The sequence below is a fragment of the Chaetura pelagica genome, unplaced genomic scaffold (assembly GCF_000747805.2).
Source record: "Chaetura pelagica isolate M959 unplaced genomic scaffold, ChaPel_1.0 scaffold90, whole genome shotgun sequence".
Classification (NCBI taxonomy): domain Eukaryota; kingdom Metazoa; phylum Chordata; class Aves; order Apodiformes; family Apodidae; genus Chaetura; species Chaetura pelagica.
In genome coordinates this window covers 12,292,179-12,318,081 of record NW_009953496.1, presented here as the reverse complement: position 1 = coordinate 12,318,081, position 25,903 = coordinate 12,292,179, and the positions used below count along the sequence as shown (strand labels likewise).

At 38.0% G+C, this 25,903-nt stretch overlaps 1 protein-coding gene across 1 annotated transcript in view; it reads right to left on the bottom strand.

Moving 5' to 3' along the window:
- The window catches only part of MYT1L (myelin transcription factor 1-like), a 135,079-nt gene that overhangs the window by 86,020 nt on the left and 23,156 nt on the right, over positions 1 to 25,903 (bottom strand). Inside the window, exon 4 of the mRNA XM_009999169.1 lies at positions 16,984 to 17,354. Coding sequence (XP_009997471.1) covers positions 16,984 to 17,354 — 371 coding nt within the window. The remainder of the gene's footprint in view (positions 1 to 16,983; positions 17,355 to 25,903) is intronic.

The window sequence follows — 25,903 nt, the reverse complement described above, 5'->3', positions numbered from 1 at the left end:
CCATTTTTCTCCCTCTAAACTGTAAAGTTAGGTGCATGTGTCTCCAGATTACAATCTCTGATAGCTGGCCTATGAGAAATATTTAGCAAGACAATGTTGGCACAAATTAATCCCAAATCTTAGAAAGTTACAGCATCATATGGGACAGTTTGTACATTGCCTTCTCCTCTGGGAAAAATCTTATGAGTAAGAAAACTGAAGAGGTGGCCAACTTAGTGAGCTCTCCACAACTTCAAAATGAAGAAAGAGAGCACACATGTAACTCTCTGAGGGCCTATATGCCAGGTCTCTAATACAAGTCTGCACACTCCTACTGACATGGGATTTGGATCAGGGCACAAGACTTTGAGTACATGTATTTCAAGAATTCACTGAACAGTAAAGCTGACCATGTGCAATTCTGTCTTCATCTCTGCAAATGTTTCTGAAGTTCTTCTACACTGTAAGTACTTTAGATAAAGACCCAAACAGTTTATTTTTACAGTAGCTGATTCCTTTATGGACTTAATATTACCTAATGAAGGTCAAAAGAAAAACGTAACTGTTCACTTATTTACTTGATGCACTTTACTTATTCCATTATAGCTAATTTTGTATTTTTTTTCCACTTCTTCCCCTCAGCCTCCTACATCTACATATAACAGTTATAATACTGGGATTTGCTGTTTAGATTATCCTACAATAATTGTACTATCAAACTAGTAACCAAGGCACAAAGTAAAATAAGAGTAGAATTCATAAAGCACGGCAAGGAAGGTCTGAGCTAAAGAACACAGCACATCACAGCAGGATTCAGTATTATGAAGTAGGAGCAAGGACCACAGAGCAAGGCCATGTAAACTTTTAAATATTGCACAGAATCTGCTGGTTTACTATGTCTTTCATTTTATTTTTTTTTGTTCATGTAAAGTTTGCTCTTTAAATTTTCTATGGATTCCACTTTTTATCTGGATTTGCTCACTAGAAAATTAAGTATTACTTTTTATTTTTTCCCCTCTAATGACCAAAAAAGATCCTCACAGATCTGAGTTTCTTTCCTGTTGCGGAGTGATTACTGACATGTAGAAACAGTCCTTGTTTTTCTTTTCTTTTTGCTATTAAAATACATTTTAAATAGATACAACAACAAATAATAAATTATTTTAAATAATTTTTAATTAATTAGCAGCATTTTTTAAAATTCAGCTTTCTGTACAAACTCGTGTATTCTCCTCTAAATGCACAGATCACTGTATATAACCATTGCTTGGAAATACTTTTTCTTTCCTTATGACCTGTTCTATGACCTGTCATTATGCCTCTGACTACATCAGACTTGCATGAAGAACAACCTAATCTACAAATATTCACATAAAGTATTGTGTTATTTAGGTGTTCCTACTTGGGTTATTCCTATTACTTTCATAGAATCAAGCAGGAATTTAGATAAAGAAAGAGAGCATCAGATCATTCACAACAATGGTGACGGAACATTTTTTAAAAATGAGGTCATTCATTATTCATCCATGCTTTTGCACCCTAGGCTCCTATAAGCTAGCTGTATCAGTACAGGTCGGGAACATGATCTGAAGGTCTTGTCAGATCCTGAAGATCTGACAGCTTTGCTGGCAAGACCATGAATGCAATAATTTTGCTTCCAGTGACAAACTGCAATAGCTTAAAAATAGTCTAGGTTCTGACTCATACTGATATGCTTTGTTTAAGATTTTGTCTTCTCACCACAAGGTGCTGCTTGCTTTTCTTTGATCTTAGAGCATCCCACATGCCATCTTGTGTTGCACTGCTGCCATGGAACCATGGAGAAGCTGAGGCTGGAAGGGACCTCTGGAGGCTATCTATTCCAACCTTTGCTCAAAAAGAAGGGACAGCATAAAGCAGATTCTTAGGGTCTTCTCCTGTCGGTCCAGTTTTTAATATCTTCCAGGAGAGATCACAGCATCTCTAGGAAATCTGTTCCAGTGATTGACTAACCTCATGGTGAAAATTTCCTTCCTTGTTTCTAAATGGAGTTTCTTTTGTTATAACTTGTGTCTTTTGCTTCTTATTCTGTCACTGCACACCTCCATCCACCCTGCTTGTGACCAATGCCTCCACCCAGGCAGAGGTAGTGACGAAGGAGGTAGCTGCACAAACCACAGGCTGTGGGAAATGCTTACTCTTCTTCCACGGGGCAGGTGCCAGGGGCAATCCTGTGTGCAAAAGGTGTGCATAGGTTAAGGACCTTTTGCAGCAGGTTGCTGAACTGCAGGAGATGGTAAGAAGGCTGAGGAACATAAAGGAGACAGAAAAGGAGATAGATAGTTGGCCCCAGACACATGCTGAGAGGCCAGACCCAGGGTCTAAAAACGCTGATATGAAAACTGTCCTATTAACAAAAATGGAAAGGAGGGAAATGCATGATAGGCAAAATCATATGAATGATATGAATGAATGATATGCAAAATCATTCGAGAAACTTTGTCTCTTGGGGGTGGATGGGGTACATTTGTCAGAGAAAGAGGAGAGAGTCTTTGGCCAGAGACTGGCCAATTTAGTTAGGAGGGCTTTAAACTAGTGATGCCGGGGGAGGGGAACCTCAACTCATCCCACACTCACATTGAGGACAGAGCCAGTAACAGATGCCCTGGGCCTGTAGGACGAGCATCTGACCTGCAAAATGTTATACCTGCCAGCATGACTGCTTCAAAGGGGGCTCATATTAAATGCTTCTATGTGAATGCAAGGAGCATTGAAATTAAACAAGAGGAACTGCAGATGTGGGCATGCATGCAGGGCTGTGATGTTATCGGTATCACTGAGACATGGTGGGATGATTCCTACAACTGGAATGTGGGGTTGATTTCCTATAAGCTCTTTAGGAAGGGAAGGTGGAGCAGAAAAGGAGGGGGTGTCACCCTCAACATCAGTGACCAAATGGAGTCTGTGGGGCTGTACCTGGGGATGGAGGAGGAGTCAACTGAAACCTTATGGGTCAAGGTTAAAGGGAAGATGGGGGCAGGAGATATCATAGTGGGAGTCTGCAGTACAAAGTACTCGAGGCGAAGCCTCACCTGCTCACACATGGGCGTTGGATCTAGATGATCTTTAAGGTCCCTTCCAACTCAAGTAATTCTATGATTCTATGACTCTATAAGCAGCTGAAGATGGGAATAAGATCTCTTAGCCTTTCCCTCCTCTATGTGAACAAAACCTGTTTTCTTAGTCTCTCTTTGCGCATCATGTGCTCCAGTTATTTAATCATCCTGGTTGTCCACTGATGGACTCCAGTATTTCAATGCTGTCTTTTACTGATAATCCCAAAACTGTATCTAGTGCTCCATATACAATAGTGTAAGTGCTTCATAAAGGGTCATAATCACTTCCTGCAGCCTTCTAGTTACAATCTCCAGTCTTTTCATCTTGATAGCCTAACAATATTTCCAAAAAGTCAAAAGGCAATGAATATGCTGGAGATATTTTTTTTCTCCTACCAGAGAGAAAGCAGAAAATACTTTTTGATTACGTACAGGTCCAGGCTGATACGAAGTTTGCTTTTTTGGTTTGCAGGATCTGCAATATTTGGTATGATGGCATATCTTTAGGTTTGAGAAGGAACTTGCTGGGAATATCTGTGATCAGAAGTTAATATTGTGGGTTTGCAAGGGCAGTACAATTTAGCCAGTCATCCCCATCTGGTCTTTGCTGCCTTAAGAATCGGGTTCAGACAGCTCTTAAATCTTTAACCTGACTTCTGTTTGGGCAGATAATGAGACAGCTTTAGCTGATGACTGGTATTTATTTCATCCTACTTTTTCTCCCCAGGAAATCTATATGAAGTAGGGAAGATATTCTGCCTTGTAGCTTTATAATGACTCACTGTAGTACAGCAGTTTCTTTCTTTCTCCCAGGTTTCCACAGCTCAGCAGGGCAGCAGGCAACAAGGAAACCAAAGCTATTCTCCAGATACTGAGATACAGCAGGGAGACAGCAGGGGAGCCAAGGACCAGCTGCGCTGATGGGAGAACACCCACTCAGACAGCGCTTGATATTGAGCTTCTTACAAGGCTACTCCAAAGGCTGTTTAGGAGACAGTGACCTCTACCTCTTTTCATGATCATTGCTTAGCAAAGGATGCAGCCTGAGGAACACATTACCAGTTCATAAGCCTTTTTCTTTCTCACATACAAATTTCTGAGAAAGAAAGCTTGGAAACTGTTACTATAGGGATATATAATCTCTTTTCACTGGTTTTGTTTCAGTTCAGATCTCTGACTCAATGCAGATGTCCATATTGAACATGCTTCCATATGAAATAGATATCTAGATACTATTTATAGGCAATGGTATCCTGTGATGTGATTTATCACATCTTAAACTAGGTATCTAAAGGAGACTGGCTGCATTATTCCCTAAAAGTGGCTATTTCTCTTGATCGGTTATAAATTAAACCAAAGGCATTAATTCTATCCCAATTGCTTTTACTTAAGAACTTTCAAATTGCTCCTTGCTGAAATTCAATTCTATCTTCAGTATGACACAGTAGGAATTGCAGGGAGTAAGAAACAAGAGTTGTCCAAAAGGAGCAAACTTTAGGCTGCAGACAGACAGCTATGTAGGGGAAATCTGGTGTGGATGGAGCAGTATGTATGCTTTGGATGGGACAGATGCTTGTGATTGCATGAGTTTTATGGAATGAGTTATATCTTACTGGATGAGTCTGATCTCCATTATAAGTTTACTGCTTATTTTTAGTTGGATTTGATTATCAAAGGAAGCCTGTTTGTGCTTTGATAATAATCTGACCGGACTGGCAGAGGGGACAGAGGCACATATTATGAAGGTTCTAGAGGATGTGAGAACTGCTAAATGTCCTTGAAATTTCTTTTTCCTGTCTCTCTTTCTATCCCCTCAATGAGTTCCGAGCCAAGGGATCTGGAAGGACAAAGACTTCTGACTGCCAGACTTCATTTGAAATGTAAAGCTCTTAGTTAGGAGTTTATCTCTTCTTTCCTTATCCTGTCATCCAGATTCTTCATCTATGTCTCCCTCACTGCCCATTTTTTGTGGCAGGGAAGGCTGAATACTCCATAAATAAGGAGAAAGTAAATACAAAGGGTACTTTACCTATTTCATAGTAGCTATTCTAGTATAAACTAATTAGGGACAGAACACCAAACTGAGCAGTGACATGGGATTATTCATACTGCTAAACTTTAGTGAAGCCCTGGCATGGTTTTGACTTGAGTGACTTAGCATCATTACACGCACAGGGCAGAAGTGCTGGTTAGGAACTGTTTCCAAGAATAAGTTTGAATGGGGTGATCTTATTTTGGAACATAAAAGCTCAGCTGTATGGACTTAAGTCATGCAAATGGTGAACTCAGCATTAAAGTGAATGGACTGTGGTCTGTTTTATTCACTTACACAGATGTAGTCTTTGATTACTGCAACTGAAGAGATGGGGATAAGGCAGCAGAATCTGTAACTTGCAGTAGATGGAAAGCACACTATTAACTGTAGCTTCAGAAGAAACGAGCAAGGCAAATGAGAACCTCTTCTTTTAGCCATGCTACTCTAGTCAGTCAAGTGGATCTCAAAAACAAAAAAATGGTGACTCAATGGTGCAGCTAGCTCTAGAGCCTTTTTTATCTCCTGTTTATTTGCCATCTACACTATGTGCACAGATGGCCCATAAGACTGGAAATGCTTAAGATGGAGATTAGAGTATCAGATACTTGTCAAATGCAGGAAATGTATGGTATGGTAACAGATGTAAAAACCCTCTTTCTGTTGTTACTGCATCTGCAAAGATATTTCCACTGTGGTTGTTGCAACTACCTGTACACCTAACGAACACAAGAGTTTCACCATTTTAGAAACTATTAGCTCTTCCTGACTCTGAGAGTTTTCCCACTGCTGTTCAGATCTGCACTGGGATATCTGTCCCGATTATGAAAGCTTTTACTTCATAAAAGGAAAACTTCTGCTGGACAAATATAACCACCTACATATTTACATGTATTTGTATATGATTCCAACTGAAGATATACCTACCAGCTGTGATGAAGATGGCTTCGTAGACAGCCTCACAGTGCATAAATTGTCTAAAGCAGCACAATCTCAGTGCATTAGATCTCTGCTGAAACTCTTATTCCTACTGGCTCACAGAAAGAACAAATTGCAAAGTGGATCAATAAAAAAAATAGCCACAATAGCCAGTTTGACGATATACATGCACACACACACATAGATACAGAGATAAACTTACACTGTACAAAACTAAACCTGAGCCTAAGTCTGGTATCAAGATGGTTCAGCTATGAACTTATGTTGCTTGATTTCACTGGTGAAGGTAATGTACATGAGATCAAGTCAATATCTCTGTTCTACATGAAATTGTTTTTCTTTTTTTTTCTTCAAATACTCATCAGATGATTCATACTGAATTCACACTAACATGTTGAACTCATTCAACTGCACTTTGTATTATTATTTTTAGGCTCTAGTCTCATTAACTTAAATTTCTTCACACTGAAGTATCTAAGCTACTTTAGAGCCAATGCAATTCACCTATGCCACAGGGATCTTTTTGCTCTCTCCCTTTGTGTCTGGTGCTGTATTATGTTTTCTTAATTAAAAAATGAACTTAGCAAATAGAACTGCATCAAACCCTTTCCTAAAACTCAGATAAACTGGGTACATTATTACCACACAGCCTATCTTCTCAGTGATGTGCAATTTGCAGATTTCAAGCAAAATACATATATACCAAAGATCAGATATGTTGCTATTACTTTTAGATACGCATTTTTAAACAGTTAGCAATTTTGTCTCATCATTGTATATATCTCCTCCACAGATTAAGTCAAGTTTGATAAACCTGGTATAAAAAGTATCTGAGAGTAAACATTTGTTGGCTTTTCAAAGTGCTTTGTAACTGTCCAGTCTGATTCTACTAATGATAATTATACAAAATTCCATCATCAGTGCCTGTAGGTATTTTGTCTATCCCTGATCCTGATCATCTATACCATGAAGTTTCCTTTCTTTGTTAAAGCTTTTTAGTTGTTATTTTAAACATTCTGTGTAATGCAGATTATAGACTGCAGCTTTCATGTCTTTGTAATTTCCTGTTGTGCCAGGAAGGAATCCTAAAAGCGTATTTCACTTGCTTTCTGCAGTACTCCCATGCTGACCTCCTAATTATTTCCTTATGCTTTTCTGCATTTATTTATTTTTTCCTGCAGAAATCCTGTTCTTTCTTTTATACTTAGAACTTTTTCTTTCCATTTCTGTGTCAGAAGACCCTCCAGTCATTTAATCAAATTTGTTCTTAAACCCATACTGTTCTTTAATGGGCACTTCAAGATGAAGCACTTGGAAAAAAATCTTATGAAATAGCAGCAGCAATTTCTCCATCACTTTTTTTAGATTGGACTTCTCATGTGGTATGTTGGATAGAAAGGTACAGTCACATTTATATTTTTCTTGGTGATACCATTACACCTATGCTCATTTATTGCTTAAACCTGGGAAACATCTAAACTCTGACACTGATCAACTGTTCAAGGCTCTCCCTCTATGTGTATCAAAATAGTTCCAGCCTTAACAACCTCTCCACCTATCTGCCATTTAAGCATTGCAGGGTTCTAGACATTGAGCATTTTCATATATAAGTTCCCTGAGAACTTATCCAATAGTTACACTCTAATATATGCCTGAAAGAACAAGGCTTCCCACGAACTGCTGCTTTGACTACCTTGCTTCAATTCATAGCAAAGAGAAGAAGTGCCTTTTTCCTTCTTCATTTCCCCTGCTCACCCCTGCTCCCCCATGTCCCAGGTAAAATACATTGTTTAATGTGTCACTTGTTAAAGAAATGGAAGATTGAGAGCAAAAGGTCTCCTGGTTTGAGTGAATTCCAATACCACATGTCCCAAAAAACTTTGTTAGTCATCACAATAAAAGCTAGATGGGACACAAGCTACACTAGAAAGCAGAAAACACAAGAGTAGCATAAGGTCTATATATTTCTTTTTCTTTCCATGCTATTTGGGTAATGCAAAAATAGACTGTCTTTATTATACACATTATACAAGGGCACCTGCCTAAAAGAGAGAAATGGAGTGTTTGATCCCTGCTCCTAGGACTGATTTTGTAACCTAATATTAAGCAGTAAATTCAAAAGATGCTTAGAGTGTCCCTGGAGCAAAGGCAGAAACCCATCATGTCCTACTTTCCCAGAAGAATGACCCTCTTTGGTCTACTACAATTCTTGAATGTTTTTCCTAGGTCTTGCAGAGCTTCAGCAGAATGCATAAGAGCATTGCTCATACAAAGCAGTCTCCAGTGTAGCTGCTAACCCTCTGTGTCAAGAAAGAAGAGAATGTGGCACTGAACTCCTGCATTACCTCTCACACTTAACTCAGATACCCAAGTTGCAGTTAGGGGCAGAATTTACACTTCATTCTACTCTGAAACATTTATCTTGCTCCATCAAATGTAGGAGGATCCTTGTCTCCCAAGAAAAGATTCCAGTTTCTGTTCTCTTTAAAGTTGCCTTTTCTGGCTGTATTTTCAGAGAAGGACATCTTACTAGATAATGCAAAAACTCTAATATAAACATTAGTATACTTTCTGTAAGTCCAATTCCAACACTATTCCTAACAATTTGGCAATAATTATCTGTCACTTTGCATTTCTACTGTCATTTCTTAAAATATATTTCACTTTTATTTAACATATTGCAACAGAAACAATTTTTAAGGTTCTGTTGGATGCCAGCCTTTAAAGTTGAATGATGTTTTAATTACTGCAGGTGATAAAAAGACAGATAAGGGTTATTCTGTAAAGACCAGTCCAGTACTTTACAAGGTGTCCAAGAAACTGTTATAGATTTGATACAATATAAACCAGAAGAAAAGCAGTTGCATAGCATGTCTTAAAAGTGCATATGATAAGTAAGAAATCTCTCTACATATGCTTTGGAAAATACAAAGACATAATCCTAGCCTGACGTGCGCTTGGGCAGCTTTCCAAACACTCTTGTGTTAAGTGACTGGAAGTATTCATGCCACACAAAACTTTACCTTGTTACCCTCAGTAATCCATGTGTACAGAGTACAAGGAGGAAAATGCCTTCTTGTTTTGTAATTGTAAATTCAGCTCTTCTGTGGAGTTCCTTAAGTGTCACAGCAAGACTATTACTTACGCTTCCTATTAATAGTATAGCCTGGATAATTAAGATTTTGAGATGACAGAACTATCAGATTGATGAGTTCACCTAATAAACTCCCATTAAGTCTTGAGCTGTCAATCCTCTTAACTGGTAAAACTTTCTCCTACAGAGCCACAGTAAATTTTTGCTTACACAGGAATATTTACTACACAGAACATACAATATTTGCCTGGGACTCCTTGCAAAAAAAATAAACACAACTGTTGTGTTACAGGTGCTTGACATGCTCACTGTTAGTAACTATTTTCAGTACTTTCTCTATGAAGTTTTTATATGACAGATAATTCTGAGGATTTCATCACCAGTGACTAAAACCAGCTTGAGTACCTAACCACATCAGTGGCCTTTCCTAGTTACTATTCAACATCCTTTACGAAACTCCTTGAGGCGGTTTCTTTCCTAGCATTAGTCTCCTTCTTTTTGCTAAATGACCTGGCCTTCCTTCCTGTCCAGCTCACTAATTGTAGCTCCCACAGTATTCTCTCAAAAAATATCTGTAAAATATATTAATTCGCAGAATTTATGTTATAAACAGACTATATCATATGTAATTCAGGTGACAAAAGAACAAAACTGATTTGTTCTGAGATCTGTAAAATGAGGAGGAAATGCTTCCATATTAAAAAGTATTTAGGATTACATATATGTGTATATATATCATTATACATCAATGCATTTGTTTCAAAATCATGCTTTGTTAGTGCTGTTGTTTTTATATTTCAATTAAACAATATTTCTGTGACTTGAGGTATTTGTCAGGACTGTAAATTTGATTAATGAGAATAGATATAAATCAGAAGAAACTGTCAATCCAGTCTGGAATTTTATTTCATTATCTCCTGGAGGAACTGTAACAGTGGAAAATTAACCCCTACAACTACCAAATAAGGTTCTCTGCTTTTCAGGGTGAAAAGCTGCCATTTGTATACACACTTCCAGGACAAATATTGTAAGCCTAGTGTGAACTGTGAATTAATGTGGTGATCAAAACTTGTCCTTAAAGCGGCATTATAAACATGAAAGGAAAAACAGGAAACTCTATCACTGACCAAGCTTAAAGTTATTTTCAAGAATCATTACATCTGTAGTCTCAAGAAGGGTTCATACAGACTTTGTGGTCTTTGTGTAAGCTGCAGTACAGTGTGGACAATGCAGTCTTTGAAGTAGCACTGTAAAAGGCAAAGGAATTCAAAGAAAGAACATGAAGAGTTTGGTTTTGCACAGCCTGTGTGTATGTTTCCAAAAGTGCCATATCCCAGATGTGAGAGTTGCTACAACAACACAAGGTCATTATGTTTGCAAATATGGATGCAAAGAGCTGCTACGTAATGGCGTTAACTAGTTCTTTAAAGCACTATAACATATAATGAGCCAGAATTAGTAACAAACTGGTTACGGAGAGTCTGAGTGAGAATTGGAATATAGTTCTAAAGCTACAGCACTTTTGCTCTGAATTTCTTCTCCAATCCATCTTGTTCCAGAAATAATTAATTTCACTATATGATCTCACCAGACAACAAATGAAAGAGACAAAATCAAAGATCCACTCAGCATTTTTTCTGCAGCCAGAAGGATGCAATGGAAATACAGAAAAGGCAAGCTCTCTGCAGCCTCTTCTTGAGGATTGCAATTGGTGAAACTCCAAGGCAGAACTGCTGAGATAGCTCCTTTCCAGACCTATTGCTCCAGCAAGACTTGAGAAAGGTTTGGTTACACATACGCCCTAAAACAATTTGACATTTCAATGGGCCCAATATCTCACGCTCAGCTAACACTGAAGGAAAGGGTTTGTGAATTAAAAATACAAGCAAGCAAGCCCATAGCACGTAAAATAGATTCAGGATGAAGCAACATTGAAATTAGATGCAGTGCTGAATGTGTTCTGTGACGGTCTTACTGAGGGCTCCAGACCCTGAACTCCTTAAGCATCTCAGTGTCCTCTACAGAATTTCTGCGTACGTCAACAGAAGTTGTGTATGGCAGAAATCTATAATCTGTCTCATCAAAGGTGAGTAATTTCTTTACACTGCATAAAGCTATAATTGAAACAATTGCTCTTGAAGGATCAGATATTTCACATTGTCATTTAAGCCTTTTATGTGTAGGAAAGGAACTAAATATGCAAACCTTTGCATCAGAAGGATACTTAAGCACATTCCTAACTTCAAACATGGAATTTAAAGTGAAGAGGGCTACTAACTGCTTAAACTTACACACTAAGTTTCTAGACGCAGCCTGGAAGGTTTACTCATATTCTGAGTTAAACATTCACACAGAAATAAGTATTTTGAAATAGTTCATCAAGGTGAGGAAAAGTTAGGTATGACACGTGCAACACCACCTCACAGAAATTTAACACTATTGACATAAAGTTATTGATTTGTCTTGATTCGTTTGATGTAAACAAGCTCTGTATTAGGCCCAATCTCACTTCAGGGAGAGAGAGAATTAAAAATTAATGTTAAATTATGCTCTTAACAAATTATACTGACTATGAGCAGCAAACAGTAAATACTCTGGACATGAAACACAGCAGCAATCAAAAGTTTACTAAACTAACACCACAGTAATGTTTGAGCAACTGACCAACCAACCACAAACACATAACAACTGCAATAAAAATATCTGTACTTTTTTTCACAAGAACTAGAGGTATCCAAACAGAATTTACTGGCTTGCTATTTCCCCATCCTACTCCAGAACCTTGAGGTTTCCAGCTCTACCTGTTTCAAATCTTTTAATCGCATCATTGCCAAAAAAAATTTCACAGAAAATGTTTAGTCTGCATGTCTCTATTTGAAATCATACAAAAAGCTAAACAGCAGAACATCTTGCAACCCACACTTGCATCTTCAAAGCAGAAAGAAAGCATCAATAAAAGTTCTTATGATGTAGTTTGACTCAACCACTCCTAGGCTCGAGCACTTTCTAACTAGACCAGACAACTTTAACTTCTTACCCAGAAGAGACCAATACAAGGATAAATGTCTTCCAGGGTGCAACTCTATTTTTGTTGTTGTTGTTCTTCACATTGTTAATTATACTATTTAGAATCTAAGCATGAGGTATCTTATTTTATGAAGGAGGTGAAACAATACAGCAATAAAGTTTATTAGCAAAATGTTAACACCTACTTCGCCTTGTGAATCTGCTAGGTAGGTAGTCATCTTTAGTCATCTTTGGCCCTGAAAAATACACTTCTTTCCATGTACATTGTTCTAAGCAGTGAAAATATGTTTTGGACTCTATACTTTTCCTGTATTAGGTGTTTTGCCTGTGAAGGTACACATGAGTCTGGCTCACTGCTGTGATTAATACTGAACAGCTACTGTGTTCTTCAAGTAGATGGCCAGTTTCCTGCTAATAATTTAAATGCACAAATATGATGATCGGTCAGCAGGCCCAACAGGTGACCTTGCTAATACAGATATGTCATCTTTGTTTTGTCCAGATGTAGAGCATCTACTGAGGCAAGCCCAGCTGGAAAGCTGAGTGCCATCACAGTTTCCCTAGCACATGTGCTTCTTCCATCTATATGTTGGATTTTGCTTGTCTTGTCGCTTAGAGGACATAAGTGCTTCTGAAGCAATCCGATGAGAGGATCAGCAAGATGGTGGGCATTAACCATCTTAATTAAGCTGTTTGATAGGTGGATTTCAGATTTTGAGGGCTTATGTATCTGTGTTGAATTCATGTAAGTGAAGGAAACCTAAACACATTTTTTAAAACAAACCTGCAATTTAAAGAAAAGTGAAAACAGGTAGAATATCTACCTTCACGTCTCTGTGCTAGCTTTTATTTATTTTACAAATTGTATTATGTCTCCTTTGAATACACCACTATCTATACTTAATGTCTATTTTTGCAGTATATTCTACCTGAAAAATTAGGTTTAGTCCCATGTATAGGTATATTGTACCTGCCAGCTACCTTGGGTTTATAAGAAAATGTAAGGGGATGTCTAAAAAATTTATACATTCTAACAGTTCACCTCTTGGGAAACTGAAATAGTTTTTGTAGCATCATGTGTGAAACAGATTTGATAGATGCATCAAATTTCCTTAGGTCTAGAATCAGCCTGACTTCACCTGCCCTTGGCAGATTATGAAATACCTGGAGTACAAACCACTTGATATTTCTTCATGTGGTATGGGCTAAACAGTGCCTTGGAACATCTGTTCCAGGAGCTCCTTCAATGGAGATGTCTTTCTATAATAGAAGAGCTTTTGAAACAGTCTTTGGAACTCAAATACCTGAAGTGAGCTCTTCTCTGGAGAAAGTACTTTGGTTTAGTTTGCCTTGCAAATAAATGCACCCTGCGAATTTCATTCCATAAGTTTCCACTCCAATGCACTCCAAAAGCTGCCTTTTCTCTCACTCCTTCCCATTTGTATTGCAATTTACAGATTGGGTTATCATAACACAGGACAACTATCTGCATTTTCCTTCTGGGATACAAAGGAAATAGGAAAGATCCATCTCTCCTTTAGTGGTAGTGCTGAACATAAGGGCTTTTCAAATCTAGTAATAGATAGACAGACAGACAGACAGACAGACAGACAGATAGATAGATAGATAGATAGATAGATGTCTGTTCTTCAGATATTCAGTACATTTAATGAAAATTTAAGGAGCATTTACTGGTCCTTGCTAGGAAATTTTAATAATTATTTTGGTTCAATGGGTACACAGAAATATAAGCAGAGAATTTTGGCCTTGTCTAACAAGGTTTGGAGTTCTGTTTTGTTTTGGTTTTGCTTTAGTTTGTTTCTCTTTGTTGTCAGTTTTGGTTTTTGTTGTGGGTTTTGGTTTTTGTTTTTTCACTGGTATTCTTTTTATTTGTAAGAGTGTTTCTTTAGGATACATGGGTATTTTTCAAGTCCTTTAGTTTATTAACGATGAAGCTAGAAATATGTGATTTTCAAAAAGGCCAAGATGGTTTTAGTGAAAGCCCAAGTATTTTCAGTAATAACTTTATTCCTATATTCCATCTATTAATAGAATCATAGAATCATAGAATGTCATGGGTTGGAAGGGGCTTCTCTAGAGGACTGACTATCTCTATCCTCTTAGAATACCATCCAAAATTCACTTTCTTTTAACAAAAAGTATTACAGGGGATGAGATGATAGTGAGATGCTTGAGTTTCCTTTTCTAACAGAAAACTGAATTTGGTCTAAGAAACAGTAAAAAATCTTACCTTCCTTCTCTGTCCTCTTCCCCCTCACTAACAGCTACCTCTGTAGTCCTATGCATGCTGATGGAATTCTTCTGTCACTGACACTTATGATTTTAACTTTTTTGTCCATCTAGACTATAGTTATGGAAATTTTCTGAACTGCTGTAATCTACAACACAGGAAACCATTAAGACAACCATGCAGACATTCTGGTGTTCAGTGGCTAATTCTGCATTTTTGTTTCACAGGATAAAATTGCTAAGACACCTTCAGACTGCCTGCTAAGCCACCTTAAAAGGTGGATGCTGGTTTACTATAGTATCCACATTGTAACGAGCAGCAAGTGATTAACTAACTTTGAACTTTGTTTCCCTAGAAAATCAACAGACCAGATTCCACCAGATCTCCTCATGTTACAATTGGAAGTGAAATGCCAGGTTCCCTCAATAGGAACTATCTAAAACAATCTGACTTATTGCTTAGCTTCTAGACCTCACCAGCCCTCACCAAGAATTAACTGTTATCAGTCTCCACTCCTTGGCAGAGACACAAGTACTACTTCCCTCAGTAGTTGCTAGTAACTTTTTCTTGTACATCAGCTGTGCCCTAACTGGGATTGTTGCATAGTGATTATTATGTTGATCCTCAAAAAAACAGAAAATATTCTTCTTGTAAAATCCTATTACCACTTTTCCAATTTTATGAGGATTTTTTCTAAATGACTAATATTTGACATAGGACATACACGTATATTTATTAATGTACAAATGTGTTATTACTGGAATAACATGGGATCCTAAGAAATACTTGACCTGTGCAAATTTTAATTACACGTAATATGTGGAGAAGTTAATACAGCTATTTCTATAGAATTTTTGCAGTTCTTAACCACAGCCTACTATATATGGAAGGAAAGTAGACAAAAAGCAGTCAGCCTCTGTAGATCGATGATGACCTCTAACTCCATGAGTAACTGTATTGTAATAAGTGAACCACTGTTTTCATTATGATAGTAAAAGTACGCTGGGTATCAAGCCTGCTGACTTGCCAGAAGCAATTTTCTTGAGCTCTTGAGTTTTGTTTAGTTGTAGGGTTTTGTTGCTTTTATCATTTTTGATAGTGTAGATTCAAGTTTTTTCATGTCAACTGAAATCACAGCAGCAGTTGCATCATAACCTAAGTACCAGCAAGCTCAGTCACCATTATCTCTTAAATAAAATGCCAGACATCCTGTACTTGCCCATCAGGATAGCAACAGCAGTTGCACATCAGCCTGACCTAATACAGCTTCTCTTTCAGGTTCTGAAACAGCAGAGTTCCCTGCAAAAGGAAATGGCTTCCCTATTTCATCAAGCTCATGTAACTTTTAAGACTGGCCACTTCTGCTCTAACAATTTTGTTGGCAAATCAAAGGAATTTAGGAAATGCTACAGAAGCAGTTATCTGATAAAATGCATATAGCCACCATCTTGCCCAAACAGAAAGAACATTTCCAAAGTCTTTCTGTAAGATTTAAGATCTGGCCTTACATAATGCTGAAACAAAAGTCATACAACTTTCATACCTGGTTCCTAAGAGGAATCCAACTGAGGAGTGCTGAAAGCTTTTCTTATATTTTTATTGGTTAGAAAGGTGAATCTACCCAACCAAAAACGTGTTCCCTGAAAATGGGAACAAAATACTTTTTAGATAGCTCATTAGTTTTTGCATTATTCTTTCACTTCACCCCAGTGCATTATGATGTCTGTCCATCAGCATGTGGACTCTTTAGCAAATGGATACTGATCACATATTTTGAAAATATTGTTTATATAGAGTCCAATATCCCCCCAAAAAGAGAAAGGTGAATAGGTTAATCACATTGCTACTAAATGAATTTGGTTGCTACCAGTGACATGTATGCCTAAATGGCATTTATGCCATGGTATGATAACCAAAATATATTAATTTTAGAAGGACTTTATCTATGTAAACCTCTCACTCTCTATTTTTAATAGAATCAACTACACAGCATTCAAGTCTCATAGACCCAAAGTATATTATAGTAGTTAATTCTGAATAGTTTCTTGGGGTAGAGGGGAAGTATGGAGCAAAACTTTCAAAGAGAAGAGGCCCATTTTTGCTCACAAAAATTATCTGCAAACTTGTGACAGCATTTATGTGGGCAGCCATAGATTTTATATAAGCAGATCCAGAAAATACACTTGCAAATGATCAGAACAGGCACCCAGCTGTAGCTGATGCTTTGCTTGTACCTTCCTGAATATTCTCCTGATAACTGGACGCATTAATCCACTACTAGGATTACATTTTATTCAAGCATTTTTGGCACCAACACACCTCCACCCTCCTTATTGAAATGTGATTGCTGGTGTATTAAAAAATCATTTGGAAGACAGACTTATTAAAATAAATGTTAAAAGAACACAATGGGGTATATTTTCAGTGTGGAGCTGATGGATTTACCTGCATGACTTCCATTAGCTTTAATGAGAACCACACAGCTAAATCCTCATACACCACACTAGAAGATTAACCCAGAAAACACACATTGTTTACTTTTTACTAATACTCTGATTATTACCACGTTCTTCCTCCTCCTCCTCTTCCTCTTCCTCCTCCTCTTCCTCCTCCTCTTCATCCTCTACATCTTCACCTTCCTCTTCATCCTCCTCTTCTTCCTCCTCAATCTCCTCTTCTTCTTCTCGATCTATCTCCTCATCCTCCTCCTCCTCATCACCTTGTTCCTCATTATCATCAGAATATTCCTCCTCTTCTTCATCCTCTTCCTCTTCTTCCTCTTCCTTTTCATCCATTTCCTCTGTGCCATCAGTTTCATAGCACTCATCTACTGAAGAGTTGTCTGCTTTAACCACAAAGGGTTTTCTTTTGGGGGCTGGTTCTTGGGGTTGCTTATCTTGTGTTTTTCGTTTTTTTGCCAAAGGACAGCCATAAACACTGTGCAAAAATAAAAGATGCAAATTATTAGACTATCCAGCAGATTCATGTGCATCACATTATATAATTCATGTAATTGAGTCATATATTCTAATCCTACACCATGATTAGCTGCTGTTCTCAAAATGCATGTTTTCAAACTAAAATGCTGCTTAGGCAATAATGACCAAGGGGGAGGATACTTAAAGAACCTGTGAAATTGCAAACTACTACTTACCTGAAAGTGTCACACATACATGCCACCATGACAGTTACAAAACAGACACAAATGTGTGTTTTTCTTTCTCATTCTCTTGTCTCTTCTGCATGTTACACATTTTTTTAAGGCAGACTAATATAATTTTTAAAAACCCAGCAATTTTATCCTGCCTGTTAGCTATTAGTACAACAATCAGGAATAAAGCAGTGCTTCAAATTTTTTAACATTCAGTGCAGTGTTGATTGTGTATAATTAAGATATGTTTCAATGCTGTTCAAATAATGAAAATACAACCACATTCTTAGTGTTGTTTTTTGTTGATATTTTTATAAATGATGAATTGCTCTTACATTCTCCACTGCTTTTCTCCATTATATGCTACAAGGCAGGGAAAGTGGGAAAGCCAACTCCCCAACACAACCAAAATCAAGCCTTCATGGCCAGTGTTGAAAGTGTTCTCACATTGAAAAAAAAAAATTAACAGTGAACAAAATCCTTTCATAGAATCATAGAATCATAGAATCTTAGGGGCTGGAAGGGACCTCGAGAGATCATCTAGTCCAACCCCCCTGCCAGAGCAGGGTCACCTAGAGTACATCACACAGGAACTCATCCAGGTGGGTTTTGAATGTCTCCAGTGAGGGAGACTCCACAACCTCCCTGGGCAGCCTGTTCCAGTGCTCTGTCACTCTCACAGTAAAAACATTTTTTCGGATATTCACCTTGAACTTCCTATGCTCCAATTTACACCCATTACCCCTTGTCCTATCACTGGTCATCACCGAGAAAAGCCTAACTCCGTCCCCCTGACACTCACCCCTTACATATTTGTAAACATTGATGAGGTCACCCCTCAGTCTCCTCTTCTCCAAGCTAAAGAGACCCAGCTCCCTCAGCCTTTCCTCATAAGGGAGATGTTCCACTCCCTTAATCATCTTCGTAGCTCTGCGCTGGACTCTTTCAAGCAGTTCCCTGTCCTTCTTGAACTGAGGGGCCCAGAACTGGACACAATACTCCAGATGTGGCCTCACCAATGCAGAATAGAGGGGGAGGAGAACCTCTCTTGACCTACTAACCACACCCTTTCTAATGCACCCCAGGATGCCATTGGCCTTCTTGGCCACAAGGGCACATTGCTGGCTCATGGTCATCCTCCTGTCTACCAGGACCCCCAGGTCTCTTTCACCTACACTACTCTCCAGCAGTTCAGCCCCCAACCTGTACTGGGACATGGTGTTGTTCTTCCCCAAATGTAAAACTCTACACTTCCCCTTGTTGAATTTCATCATGTTTCTCCCCGCCCAATTCTCCAACCTATCTAAGTCTCTCTGAATGGCAGCACAGCCTTCTGGTGTGTCAGCCACTCCTCCCAGCTTAGTGTCATCAGCAAACTTGCTGAGGGTACATTCTATACCCTCATCCAGGTCGTTGATGAAGATGTTGAACAACACCGGTCCCAGTACCGACCCCTGTGGGACTCCACTAGTCACACACCTCCAACCAGATTCTGCCCCATTGACTACAACTCTCTGACTCCTTCCTTTCAACCAGTTCCTAATCCACCTCACTTCCTGATCACCAAACCCATACCTGATCAACTTTTCTACAAGGATGCTGTGGGAGACGGTGTCAAATGCTTTACTGAAATCAAGATAAACCACATCTACCGCTCTACCATCATCTATCCACCTAGTAATTTCCTCATAGAAGGCTATGAGGTTAGTCAAACATGATTTACCCTTGATAAAACCATGTTGACTGCTCTTGATGACCCCCATGTCCTTGATGTGCCTGGAGATAGTCACAAGAACAAGTTGTTCCATCACCTTTCCAGGGACGGAGGTGAGGCTGACCGGTCTATAGTTACCCGGGTCCTCCTTCTTGCCCTTCTTGTAGACTGGAGTGACATTTGCTATCCTCACTTTGTCAGTGAAAGAAGTCAAATGTTTCAAAGTTGGGTACCACTTCCTTGTCAAGAATTTTAATGTATTATAACATCAATGCATTTCAGAGTTCTGGTCTTCTACCGGAGTCCTGTTTCTCAAAGGTCATATAATCTGTGTTTGTTGAATGTGATCACCCATGTGTAACCCCTATAACTTCCTACACAGAGTGATTGCACACACCAATTACTTTTTAAAGAACTTCTTATTTGAACTTTCTAGTTGTGTGATTATAAATGAAACTCAAGATACAGTGGTTTTTGCTCTTCCTGTGATTAACTAGATTTGGAAAATTTAAACTGCTCTTTCTAATATTTTCTGCTGATCAACTTGTAACTTCCTATTTTATGTTGTATTTTTGGTCCTTTCATCATGAAGCTGCTGGAAAGAGTCCAGGAGAGGGCCATGAACATTATCAGAAGTTTGGAGGACCTATCCTATGAAGACAGGCTGAGATAGTTTGGATTGTTCAGCCTGTAGAAGAGAAGGCTCTGGTGAGAGCTTATAGCAGCCTTCTAGTGCCTGAAGGGGCTACAGGAAAGCTAGGGAGGAACTTTTACAAGGGCAGGTAGTGATAGGATAAGGGGTAACAGTTTTAAAATGGAAGAGGGTAGATTTAGGTCAGACATCAGGAAGAAATGATTCACTATGACAGTGATGAGGCACTGGAACAGGCTGCCCAAAGAAGTTGCAGATGCCCCATCCCTGGACGTGTTCAAGGCCAGGTTGGATGGGGCTCTGAGCAACCTGGTCTAGTGGGAGGTGTCCCAGCCCAAGGCTGGGGGGTTGAAACTACATGATCTTTATGGTCCCTTCCAACCCAAACAATCCTATGATTCTATCCCAATTACAAACCACTACTGTTCTTTACAATTTTCTTCCACTCTAAAATGCTTCATATACTATTGACAGAACACTGAAAAATAGACGTTTTCACCACATTTAGTGCTACAGATGCGCTCTTTGTGGTGTGTGCATGCTCTTGATTTTGGTCTGATTTAATTGCATCCCAGCAGCTATGCATCCCAATTACTTAAACCACTACCTAGGTAACAAGCATTTTATTTAACTGTCTAACCATTTTATTTGTCTAACTTAGCAACTGTCTTACCTAAATTTTAACACACCTGTTCACAGATGGGGGCTGGCTCAGTCTGCCTGCCACAGATATATCTGAGGAACATATACAGTCACAAAAGACAGTATTCATAATAAAAAAACTTCCAAGGGTGACCTCTAAATAACACAGGCAAGCTTCTCTCTGTGTAGGGTCTATAGGTGTCTTCAAAGCCTAATCCATCGTGTCTGAATTAAATATCTGCTTCCATTAACACTATCAAAAAATACTAAGTAAATTTTAAGTGCCTCAATCTAGCCAGTTTCCAATCCTCATTTGGGTGTGAGTATGGGATAGTAGCCCTAATGGGATAAAGTTTCAAGACACCAACACCAAAGTTGAGGCCTAAAGGTGAAGGATAGAGGGGGAATAGATCCACATGCCCCAGATTCCAGGACTACACTGCATCCAGCACATCATGTGACATAACCTGGGGAAGAGCATCATCTTCTAGAACATAAGCTTCTGTGCATCTTGTTGCAAGAAACTCAGTCTGATACTCATCAGCAAAAGCCTAACTTCCACTAATTTTAAGAGCCCTTAACTTGGGAAAAAAGGAGGCCTAAGCTTCTGGTATTTTCTCTTTGGACTATATTTGTTTCTATTCAAAGACGTTTCAATGCAAAACCTATAAATATGGTGGAAATCCTTGTCCCTATGTCACCACTATTGCTCACTGACAAATGACTGCCCTGCCTCTTGCCCTGTGAGTCTTCTTCTTGGTCAGGGCCCACTTGCTCAGAGTCAAGAAGAAAGGAGAGACATATCTTCATGGAAAATATCCCACACCATCACAATCAGGGCATAAAGAGCAGTTCAATCTCCATCAGTCTGAACAGCACCTAAAACTTAGGCAAAACAGGAGCACTGTTTGTGGTAGTTTTGACCATGCCAGGTTTATTTTGGTACCTCCCTTTGTGCTATGGGAGTTAAGGAGCTGTTCAAACTCTCCACATGGAGCTCGTACAGAAGGCAGATTAATCTTATCTCAGAGCTGGAATTTCAGAGTGTATGCATTGCTCAGGGAAGCAACTGGCTAATTAGGGAGAAACCTGTTTCATTTAGGTGTCTAACAGAGGTTGAATCCTGGAAAACAGGAGTGGGCCATGGCCTGAGGCTTAGGCAAGATTTTACTTATATATATCAACGCAATGGAATTTAAGCAGCTAGGATAACATTTATTGAGTGGCTGTGTCTTGCTTTCTTGATTTCTGTTCCTTCTCTTTGTGATGCATATTACACTCACTATATCTTCTTCAATGCTATTATGAAATATTTTCTCAAAATCCTGATCTTTATTTTCAAAGGCTTAATCCCAGCAACCTTGAGGATATAATTTCTTATTATTATTATTATAACCTTCTTAGAATATTGTAAGTGGTAAAGGTAACATTTCAGGCAGCTCTGACCTAAAAGTACCGAGGCTAAAGGGCATCAGTAGAAGTGAAGCTGTGAAAACTTTTGGTCACTAGAGGTGAAGCAAAGTTGAATTTTGTCACGCTAAAGCCAGAACATTAACCCCATCCTGCCCCAATCTTTGTTTGATTAAGTACACTAAATATTTACAAAAGATTTCATCTAGTAATGCCCCAAGAGTCTCTTTTGGGATTCACAGTAGTCTAGAAACAGAGGAAGAACACAGTAGGATAGCAAATACATCTATTTTGTTTTGAGCTGTTGTTTAGTTCCTGTATTTGGCATCTACATATAACTGTATTACTCTTTAGATACAAATTATTGATCAAAGTTAGAAAGAAATTGTTGTCATTGCTGGTTTTGATAATTTTAAATTGTTTTTTTCATGTCTGCAGTTCCACACAACATTTTATTAAGTTTTTGAGACTCTAAGACATTACTTGGGATTCACACCCCCCTGGAAAGTGCATAACTGACAATGGAAATCCATGCCATTTAGTTGCCTGATCGGCTTTGTCACTTTTATAAATCTCATCAAATAACTATATGCAATGCAGCTATTCAGATACAGTTGTGAATTTCAGTTTAGTTTTTCCCCTTATTATCTGTTCTTAGTGCTCACAGACTTAAAATTGAGGACACATCAGCAACTAACAGAAACAAACATTTGTATCTTTTAAGGGTGGGGTCTAGCACCAAGGACTTGGGAGGAAGAGGTCAGTTATGTTAGTTAACTCAGCTTCGTAAACTCTTTCCTAATTAGTTTGTATCAATATGCTGCCCTTTTTCTCTACAACCTTCGATTTTGTTTTGCCTGTGCTTGGATTTATAGTCTATAAAGACACCACTGTGTAAGTTTTTCATATAAAACCTTTAAAATACTGTTTTGAACTGGCTTCCTTCTGCTATTCAACTACATACCTCACATAGCTTATATATAACTTGTACTACAGACTGCACAGTCTGAGAGAATTAAAAAAAATCCATGAGTCCTGGCTTGAGCCAGGATACAAACAATATTCTTCACAGTAATTTTACTTATGAGTTAAGTATCTTCTAAGCAACTGCACTTTCCCTTTCTGGGAAGGGAGAGGGGCTAACAGAGACCATCTGTCATTTGTTTAATTGCCGGCCCAGCATTAAACCATGGCACGATGTCTTTCAGAAACCTAGGAAACAGGCCACCCGACCTGGAGCCTACTGTTCAGCCGCCCTCTTTTCTTCTTTTTCTTTCTTAACCTGTTCCACACTCATCCTTTGTTTCATTAATTTTTCACATTGTGCCTCCAGGACACTTCTCTCTGATTCTGGCATGTTCCCTGTAGTCTCTTTGGCGACTACACCAAGGGGAAAGCAGCTCTGTCTCCTCAGCAGTCCCTGCCTCTAACTTCCCCTCCTGACCACATATGGAGACAACAATCTCTCCCACTGACCTCTTGTTCCCTGTATATTTCTGAAATCTGTTATTGTTTGTCCTCATAGCTTCTGCAATTTTCTCTCCATTTCCAATTTTGGCTTTTGTCATCATCCCCTTATTTGCTTATTTTTTAGACTTGTTTATCCCTGCTCAAAGCAATGACCCCATTGATTTATCTGTCTTGTATGCCTTTATCCATTCTTTTATTGCTCACTGTATTTCCCTGGTCAGCTGTGTTTGTCTTATTTTTCCCTCATGCTTCAGCTCTCTTGGCTCTCGTCGGAATATGTATTCGGGCTTCCTGAAACACACTTCTGAATATTCCACACTGCTCATCTCTGGATTTCAGAATCTGTAATGAATAATTCTTGTGGAAAGAATGTTGTTGAATTTTATAGTTAAGCTCCAAGAGGACATATAGACATTAATAATTGAAGAAACTGAAGTAATACTGTATGAATTTATACTCCTTAGTTAGAATATTATTTATGTTATTTTTTTAACTCTCTTGCATTTTTTCTTCTTTAAAAACATAGTATGCTACACACTGATACATTCAGTAGGACCTTTCTTTAGGAAATGCATGTTTCTTTACCAGAGTTAAACTTGATTTTTATATATTTTATTAGTAATGCTATATATTTTTTCAGCAAAATTAGTATGGTTATTATTTCTAGCTATAACAATTAAATGTATATCTTAAATATGTATAGTATAGGACCAGAGAATTATAAAGGATTTTCTAAATCAGATTACTGATTAATATTCTCCCTTCCAAAATATGTCAATTTACTTACACATCAAAGGTGGTTCATGACACCTACATCTGAAGGACACTTTCCTCTTAGAGTTTCTCATTTCCCTAGATGAATTAGAAAGGGAGCTTATGTGACTAATAAAGGTTCAGTCAACTTTAAACAATTAAGATAAAATTATTCCTATCTGCCATGTTTACCAGGCTTTTTTTGATTTGCATCTCTTTCCTGTTGAATTTGTTACTTCAGAAACCTCATGTTTTCCATGTGAAGAAAAGTAAGACGATGGTAATATTATGCCCTAAATCTGTATACTTTTCTTCTTGGAGGTTTATCACCTTCTTTTTTTCCCTTTTCTTCTCATTAGTTTTTGTTTGTTTGTTTGTTTTTGTTTGTTTGTTTTTGTTTGGTTTTTTTTGTTTTGTTTTTTTTTTCAATCTAAAAAGTGGCCCTAGCAAAGTGGTTCCATTTTTTCATGAGAAATTTTTAATTTATTATAAACCAAAACATTCTGTAGGTAATAGAATGTAAAAATTTACTAGGACCAGATAATTATAAAGGATTTTCTAAATCAGATTACTGATTAATATTCTCCCTTCCAAAATATGTCAATTTACTTACACATCAAAGGTGGTTCATGACACCTACATCTGAAGGACACTTTCCTCTTAGAGTTTCTCATTTCCCTAGATGAATTAGAAAGGGAGCTTATGTGACTAATAAAGGTTCAGTCAACTTTAAACAATTAAGATAAAATTATTCCTATCTGCCATGTTTACCAGGCTTTTTTTGATTTGCATCTCTTTCCTGTTGAATTTGTTACTTCAGAAACCTCATGTTTTCCATGTGAAGAAAAGTAAGACGATGGTAATATTATGCCCTAAATCTGTATACTTTTCTTCTTGGAGGTTTATCACCTTCTTTTTTTCCCTTTTCTTCTCATTAGTTTTTGTTTGTTTGTTTGTTTTTGTTTGTTTGTTTTTGTTTGGTTTTTTTTGTTTTGTTTTTTTTTCAATCTAAAAAGTGGCCCTAGCAAGAGTGGTTCATTTTTTTCATGAGATATTTTAATTTAATATAAACCAAAACATTCTGTAGGTAATAGAATGTAAAAATTTACTACATAGACACCTACTGAGGTTATCAGAAACTTTTAATGAAGCACTTAAGTATCTGAAATGGCACTGTGGTGGAATTTTATCAAATACAGTTGAGGATAGAAAATTAGGAAGAATCTGCTTGGAAGTAAACTTCTGCTTAAGGCTTCAGGCAGAAATTTCCCAAGGCATTTACACTTGTCCCATTGGATACCGTAAGTATTATTTTTGGTTTGGAATAGATAATTTCCAAATCCATAGCTCCAGATGAAGACTTTGAGGGTATTGAGAAAACAGGCACTTTGCAGATGCATCTAAAAAATCCAGTTTTCAAAGAATATGCAAACCTAATTAATTTTCCTAACACTGCATCGTATTGACTCACTCTCAAAGCAGTGACTACTTTTAGCTTAAAAGGGCTGATACTATCAACTGACAGCAGTTGACCAGAAAATAAATATTTGTATTCTACCAAACACCACAGCTTGAACTCCATGCACTTCGGAAGGATGCCCTTCCAGACTATGCACTAGTATGAGGAAGAGCTGGTAGCACTCTTGTTGAAGCTGGACCATTGAATTGATAGGAAGGAAAGAATTACAACAAAT